The following is an 8,470-nucleotide window of genomic DNA, read 5'->3' as shown; positions in this document are numbered from 1 at the left end:
CACACACTGTCCCGTTATTCGCGACTACGAAGTTGCAGAATGGTCCACTGCACGAATTTATTCTGGCCTGCTTACTCTCACACGAAATTTGACGTTTGAGCGGTGTCGGCACCTCTCAAACGTCAAATTTCGTGTGAGAGTAAGCAGGCCAGAATAAATTCGTGCAGTGGACCATGTGCGTGAAGGTTTACGTGAGAAAAAACGAGAGGGAAATATTTTTTGCTTTTTTTTCACGCACATTCTGACAGTTCCTTACGAGGTTTTTCAATAGAGCGACAAAGAGTTGGAATCTCTTTTACCTTCGTAGTCGCGAATCCATGACTGAAAGTCCGACAAGTTTGGCGAGTCATTTAAATGATTCGTTTCCGTTACGTTCCAAAACCGAGGGGTCCGACGATCACAACCACGTCTTAGAGCAAGTTTACCGGGGGCTACTATCTGGGCGAGTAAAATGATTGCCCACAGAGTTCAAGCATAATTTTTCAAATCGACGTATCTAACTTTTTCACTGATCTGAGTAAATTCATGGTCAATGTTGACGACCATTTCACTAAAATAGTTTTCTATAAAAAGCCTTTTCATAAGTTTTTTCGTGCTTAACATCACCAGGGATATAGCACGCACTAGGTAAGAAACAAAACCTACTCATTCCATATCATTTTCACAATGAATTTAGATAAAAATACACATACACCGGGTTGGTTAGAGATACGTCATGCCAGATACGTCGCTTTTGTATGGTGCCAGTTTAGTGTATCTGTTACTTTTGATTTTGGCTAGATACGTCGTTTGGTTTTCTCATATATCAAAACGGTGTATCTATCAGTAAAGTTGTAAACATCAAAATAGTTAGATACGTCGTTTCGAATAATATGCTTAGTTAAACAAATTAAGCATTAAATCATCAAACAGTGATATGGATTCTTCAATTTGCTTTATGAATCATGCATGCAGCAGTTAACCCGAATTTGTTTACATTCTCGAGTTACGTCGGATTGAAAAGTAGAGTTGTCATTTTAGTATAGTTACTCATTTCCACACCGGTCGCTACTATATTAAGGTACCGGATTGCGTACCGGTCGTTACCAAATACTGTTACGGTAAATGAAATATTTTGGAAACATATTATGGAAGAATTTCTTCTGGGATTCCCCAAGAATTCCCTCTGAAATTCTAGCATGAATTTTTACTGAGTATCCTCGAGCAATACGTATTCCCCAATGATCCCTTCCGGGATTTTACCTAAAATTTCTACTGGAATTTCTTTTCGGGATTCCTCCGGAAATTCCTCCGGGGATTCCTCCAAGAGTTCCTCCGGAGATTCATTCACAAATTCCTTTGGGGATTCCTGACGAAATTCTTCCGGAATTCTCAGATGATTCCTCAAGGAATTCCTCCGGGGATCATTCCAGGAATTTCGTCGGGGATTCCTCCGAGAATTCCTTCGAGGATTCCTCCGAGGATTCCTCCGAGAATTCCTCCGAGGATTCCTCCGAGGATTCCTCCGAGGATTCCTCCGAGAATTCCTCCGAGGATTCCTCCGAGAATTCCTCCGAGGATTCCTCCGAGAATTCCTCCAGGAATTCCTCCGGGAATTCCTCCGAGGATTCCTCCGAGAATTCCTCCGAGGATTCCTCCGAGAATTCCTCCGAGGATTCCTCCGAGAATTCCTCCAGGAATTCCTCCAGGAATTCCTCCTAGGATTCCGCCAGGAATTTCACCGAGGATTCCTCCAGGAATTCCTTCGAGGATTTCTCCAAGAATTCCTCCGAGGATTCCTCCGAGGATTCCTCCGAGGATTCCTCCGAGGATTCCTCCGAGGATTCCTCCGAGGATTCCTCCGAGAATTCCTCCAGGAATTCCTCCTAGGATTCCTCCAGGAATTTCACCGAGGATTCCTCCAGGAATTCCTTCGAGGATTTCTCCGAGAATTCCTCCGGGAATTCCTCCGGGAATTCCTCCAGGAATTCCTCCGGGAATTCCTCCAGGAATTCTTCCAGGAATTCCTCCGGGAATTCCTCCGGGAATTCCCTCGAGGATACCTCCGAGAATTCCTCCGAGGATTCCTCCGAGGATTCCTCCGAGGATTCCTCCGAGGATTCCTCCGAGGATTCCTCCGAGGATTCCTCCGAGAATTCCTCCGGGAATTCCTCCGGGAATTCCTCCAGGAATTCCTTCGAGGATTTCTCCGAGAATTCCTCCGAGGATTCCTCCGAGGATTCCTCCGAGAATTCCTCCGAGGATTCCTCCGAGAATTCCTCCGAGGATTCCTCCGAGAATTCCTCCGAGGATTCCTCCGAGAATTCCTCCAGGAATTCCTCCAGGAATTCCTCCGGGAATTCCTTCAGGAGTTCCTCCGTGAATTCCTTCAGGAAATTTCTCCGTGGATTTTTTCCAGGAATTCCTTCCAGCTATTCCCTGAGGATTGCTCCAGGCATTTCTCCAGGGAATCCTTAGTGAAATTCCTCCGGGAATTCACCTGAGGAATTTCCGGATGAATTTCTAGGGGAATCTTTAAAGAAATTCTAGGAGGAATCTCCACAGAAATTTTATATGAAATTTCCGGAGGAACTTCCGGATTTATCTCCGGATAAATTCTTGAGCAATCCTGGAGGATTTCCTGCAATAATCCCCATAGGAATAACTGGAAGAATTGCTGGAGAAATTTCCGGAGGAATTCCTGTACGAACTCTTGCAGGAATGACAGAATAAATTACAGGAAGAATCGTAAAAGAGCTCTAGAAATATTATAAAAGGAATTTCTGAAGAAATTCCCGGAGAAGTTCCTTAATGAATCACAGGAACAATTGCTACAGGAATCTCTGGAAGAATTCCTGGAGGAATCCCAAGAGAAATAGCCGGACCTTGGTTCGTTCTATTTATAACTAGCTGTCCCGGCAAACTTTGTCTTGCCAAGTTGTAGTGGTTTGACAGTTGTTAGCGTCACTGCAGCACGGCACTCTAGATTGGCTTAATTTCAATCGTGTTGATTTTCTTCCCAGGTCATGAAAAGTCATTACTTTACCATTTTTCCTACTTTTCTAGTTAATTTTCATATTTTTTTACTTATAAACACAGCCACCATGAATACGAATCAAACCATGCAAGAGTCATCCTGATCGGTTCAGCCGTTCGTGAGTTTTGTTGCCTCAAAGGGACTTCAAACTCATTTTTATCTATATAGATTAGCTGAAACGTTCGCACTCGAACGGATGATGGGATTGATTCACTTCGCACTGGTGTTTGGTTTGTGATGATGCATGCTGTGAAATAGTAGTTTACGCAACAAGGTGCAGAATGACGATTTTTACAGCACGAGTCGTACATTTATCCAACGAGGCTTGCCGAGTTGGATAATTACGACGAGTGCTGGAAAAATCGAGTTCTGCACCGAGTTGCGTACAACGTTTTTTGCAATTTTATATATTACCCTTTAGGATAGTTTTCAACAAAACTTTCCATCAAACTGCACCCTGATGTTCATAGCCAATGTTTAAGAAAATCTGATCATAATCAACTGTGCAATTGTCACAATTTTTCAAAACTGCGTCCAGAAAGCATCATGAAGTTGACCAAAACTGAAAACAGTGCTGTAATGGTTCATTACGCAACGCAAATCAGTGCTGTAATGAACCATTACAGCACTGTTCATTTGGTGTGGGAAAGTAGGCCTTTTCCTGTCAGATTTGTGTGAGGTAAAACAGCCTACCGTCTACCCTCGTTGGTTTGACCGCATGTAATCTGAACACTTTTTAGTTTGACCCCCTCTAATCTGCACATCGTTCAAACTAAAAATGGTTCAAACGTCATTCTGCTAATGGAACGGGGTGAAACGGAACGCAGAACCAAAACAAAACACCAAATCAGGTTGCCAGTAGTGTGTTTTTCGATGCTAACAGAGTTGCTAGACGTTCAAATTAAAAATGAACCCCGTTGGTTTGCATGAGATGTCGTTCAAACCAACGGGGGTAGACGGTATTACGATGAGAAATTGCAAAAATTACATTACGTTTAATAGTGAATAATTTTCGAAAAAAAGGTGTTGTAACAATACAATTTATCGTATTTTTTATTATTTTAAATCAGGGCAATCAATGCTTGAGAAAAAAAATCATTCGAATTAGCTTTTGGTGGTCACGTCAAATCTTGTATTAATTTTTTCCACCTTTGGGATTTTTCGCAGTGTATAAGGTACAATTAGAAACAGGACTGAACCTAGGACTGAACGAAATGTGTTGTCGGAGTTAGGAGCACGATCGCGCCACGGTTGTCAAAAAAATTGTAAACAACACGCCGGCGACGATTTGCGACGACATTATTCTCATGTCCGTTCAATTTCTTATAAAATTTATAATACTAATTAGTAAAAATTCAACAGGTAATAGCATTATTACGTTGACAAGTTTTACTACAAAGTGAGTGTGCTATGGAGGAAGTGCAACGACATTCGGTGCACACGCTGGTGTTCCGTTCCTTGAAGAGAACCCACGACTTTTTCGTGGCAAACCAATCGCTGCTCCCGGAGCTGGACGAAAAGCTGTAAGATTTTACCTCCAGTTGTTGGCCTGTGTACCGAACTAACTTTTTTACCTCTTTTTAGCGAAAAGTCCAAATTTTCCATCAAGGCACGTGATTCCTACGGGCTGGTATTGGATCGCGCTGCGAATGCCAAGAATGTGTCCATCAGACGGAACGAAATGATTAGACAGGATTCCGGAGCGAATCCAACTCAGGAGCACAGTACGTTGCTGCGTTTAGGTAGAAGACGAATTCAAAGGTATAGTAATTTTGTTTTTCGTTTCAGTGCTGGCGATCACTGCCGGAGGTGAACAGGACCAGGGCGCCAACACTCAAACCGCGCTTTTGCCAGTGGGGAACGCACAGAGCGGCCACAATGCTAATTCCAACACTGTTCAGATATTGCCCAAGAAGGCACCCACAATCCCGAAACCCAAATGGCATGCCCCGTGGAAGTTGTGTCGTGTCATCTCCGGCCACTTGGGATGGGTTCGGTGCGTCGCCGTGGAACCGGGTAACGAATGGTTTGCCACTGGAGCCGCGGACCGGGTCATCAAGGTATGGGACTTGGCCAGCGGCAAGCTGAAGCTCTCGCTGACCGGTCACGTAAGTACCGTCCGGGGGCTCTGCGTGAGTCCACGGCATCCGTATCTTTTCAGCTGCGGGGAGGATCGGCAGGTCAAATGTTGGGATTTGGAGTACAATAAGGTCATCCGGCATTACCACGGGCATTTGTCGGCGGTTTACACGATGGCGCTCCATCCGACCATCGATGTCCTGGTGACGGCTGGGCGGGATTCGACAGCTCGGGTGTGGGACATGCGAACGAAGGCAAATATTCACACGCTGGGCGGCCATACCAATACGGTGGCCAGTGTGGTTTGCCAGGCGGCCAATCCGCAGGTGATAACCGGTAGTCACGACTCGACCGTGCGCCTGTGGGATCTTGCAGCAGGAAAGAGCATGTGCACGCTGACCAATCACAAGAAGAGTGTCCGAAGCATCGTGCTGCATCCGTCGCTCTACATGTTTGCGTCGGCCTCGCCGGACAACATCAAGCAGTGGCGCTGCCCGGAAGGAAATTTCATTCAGAATCTGAACGGTCACAACTCGATCGTAAACACAATGGCGGTAAATCCAGAGGGAGTGCTGGTGTCTGGCGGCGACAACGGAACCATGTTCTTTTGGGACTGGCGTACGGGGTACAACTTCCAGCGCTTCCAGGCGGCGGTTCAGCCGGGCTCGATGGACAGCGAGGCGGGAATCTTCGCCATGACGTTCGATATGTCCGGCTCGAGGCTGATCACAACCGAGGCCGATAAGACGATCAAGATCTATAAGGAGGATGACGAGGCGACGGAGGAGTCGCACCCGGTCAACTGGCGACCGGAGATTATCAAGCGAAGGAAGTATTAAGGACGGGAGCGATTTTTACATTTTTTCTGAATACCTTATTACAGCTCTAAGGTGAAATCGGTTTATTGATTTTCTTCCGAACACTCCAAAATGGAAACGTGTTATAGATTTTTAGTGGTACCTATAATACACTGGGAAAAAAATCTTCATTCCTTCTATGTGTCCGGGACATGGATTTTTGCAATTGAGGTTAACAAATGTTCTTCATTAGTGCGACTCATACTTTTGATGAGGCACCATACAGCAGCGACTCATACAATTTGAAGCACATACTATTCATGTGCTAATTTGCCTGCGTAAGCGGGTATTGGTTGCATATACTGCCTATGATCGCATAATTGTCCCATAGGAATAGGAAACCCAGCAAAGATGGGACTGATATGCGATCATGGGCAGTATACTTTGGATGTGGTTTGGCACATGGATATTTGCCATTAAGTATGAGGCAATTTTCCTGAGTGTAGAGGTTGGGCCCATTTGTGCAAAGGCAAGGGGCCTTATTTGGCACTTTTCGATATTCTTAATTACATAAAGCTACATTTTGACTAAAGCCCAGGTTATTTTGACAGATAAATCCCTTCCCCAGCTGGGCACGAAGTGCCAATGTCGGGAACCCCATCTCCTTTCTTAGTAGAACGCCGGAGCCGGAGGTCATGCATGGAGCGTGGTTGATGAGCAACATCAATAAAAAGTGGAATGCATTCTGTTAAGGGCCCATATAGCCGAGGCGGTAAACGCACGGGTATTCAGCATGACCATGCTGAGGGTGACGGGTTCGATTCCCGGTCGGTCCAGGATCTTTTCGTAAAGGAAATTTCCTTGACTTCCTTGGGCATAGAGTATCTTCGTGCCTGCCACACGATATACGCATGCAAAATGGTCATTGTCAGAGGAAGCTCTCAATTAATAACTGTGGAAGTGCTCATAGAACACTAAGCTGAGAGCAGGCTTTGTCTTAATGAGGACGTTACGCCAAGAAGAGAGAGAGAGAAAGGGCCGTTCATAAACCACGTAGACCAAGATTAGACAATCTCAGACACCCCCTCCTCCTCCCTCACAGACTTTTGTCCACACAAAAATTTTGAAATTTGTATAGAGCGTAGACTTTGGTGGTGAGCTAGGTGGACTAGTGGCTACCGCTTCTGATTCGCATGCAGAAGGTCCGGGTTGAAAAAGCCGTTTCTCTTCCTTTCAAACTTTCACAGCACAGTGTCAATCTATTATATAACGCCTAAGAGTTATGCAATCATGCGAACTGTGCCGCACAGCTTCAGAATAATAAAACACAATTCTATCACCTTACGCCTGGCATCCACGCACCCAATGTGTGAACCCTCTGCCAACCATATCCCACAAAGACTCCTACATCCACATGAGTTTGTGCATAAGCAGAGGTATATTCGGTCTGCGGATACAAAGGATTGCAATCATCACTTCCTTTCTCTTCACCACATTGACCTGCAATTTGACGTGGCAGGCGCCGTTGTCGTCTAAAAATAGAAAATCACCAACGCTCACACACTTAAGATGCCTGCTAATCCCCGGCAGATATCTCATTGGTTCCTTGTGTGAGTGCAGCTGGTCTGGCGATACTAGAGTAGCATCACAGACAAACAGACGTCTCACTCCACCCACTTCTCATCGTTTCCATTTTTAACTGACTATTCAAATATTCTGTAGATCTCAAATCTGTCGCTCATGGCGCTGGCCTAGTTTTTGCTCCTGTTTGATGTTTGCTCACCACCGCCATCTACTCAGCGGGTTTGCGAAACACAGCGTAATTAGCATTGGCGATTATACTTTTGTGACGATGATTTAAATCGCACACTGTCAAGTTGTAAGAGGTTCGCATCTGTTAGTTGGAGAAGGCGTTTCTTTGAAAGGCAAGTATCCTGATTATGGTAGAGGTACTTGTTAGAGCCTACCAATCAGGATCGAAAGACTGCCAGAGAGAGTTCTCGGTCAATAATTGAGCTTCGTTAAGGACATCTTTTATGGGTTTGTAAATACAACGAGTGCTTAAAGTATGTTGTGCAATTTGAAACCCTTCGCAATGGTGCTCGGGCACCGCCCGCGGGGTGAACATTCAAAAATTTTAATAGCAACTTTACATTATGTGTGGCATTTGTCACCAACCAAGTCACCAACAGCTAAGAGTTCATCGGGATGCATTTTCGATAAATGATGTGTTTTTGAGGCGTATGGCCTTTTGCATGTTTGTTTCGTTATTGCGGATTATTAGAAAATTATTGTCCATCCTGCGGTAGCCACAGAGTTCTACGCAGCTGTCAAAGTCATGCCGCAGCCATGAAAATCATCCTATCATTGAAACCGAAGACCAAAAATCAAAGTATGCTTGCCATGCGAATTGGCTTCTTTAGCGGTGTTGAGATAATTCCATAAGCGCAGTTTCGAGTTCAAAAGGAATTGTTCAAGAAACTTCTTGAGCGATTTCTGTCAGAAACTTTCTACGGTGACTGCCATTTAAATTGTCATTTCTTCGCAACAGAGGCTTGCATCAAAAACATAACCTCAT

At 44.9% G+C, this 8,470-nt stretch overlaps 1 protein-coding gene across 1 annotated transcript; it reads left to right on the top strand.

Moving 5' to 3' along the window:
- The first annotated feature begins 4,255 nt into the window (after positions 1 to 4,255).
- On the top strand, positions 4,256 to 5,991 carry LOC109405163 (pleiotropic regulator 1). Its single transcript, XM_029879341.2, has 4 exons — positions 4,256 to 4,325; positions 4,379 to 4,539; positions 4,601 to 4,740; positions 4,805 to 5,991. Exons 2-4 carry the CDS (start codon positions 4,427 to 4,429, stop codon positions 5,932 to 5,934), a joined length of 1,383 nt encoding a protein of 460 aa, XP_029735201.1. The 5' UTR covers positions 4,256 to 4,325; positions 4,379 to 4,426; the 3' UTR covers positions 5,935 to 5,991.
- Positions 5,992 to 8,470: the final 2,479 nt, after the last annotated feature.

Source organism: Aedes albopictus, chromosome 2 (genome assembly GCF_035046485.1).
Source record: "Aedes albopictus strain Foshan chromosome 2, AalbF5, whole genome shotgun sequence".
In the NCBI taxonomy this organism is placed as follows: Eukaryota; Metazoa; Arthropoda; class Insecta; order Diptera; family Culicidae; genus Aedes; species Aedes albopictus.
The sequence above is the reverse complement of the archived record's forward strand: the minus strand, read 5'-3'. Positions and strand labels throughout refer to the sequence as shown.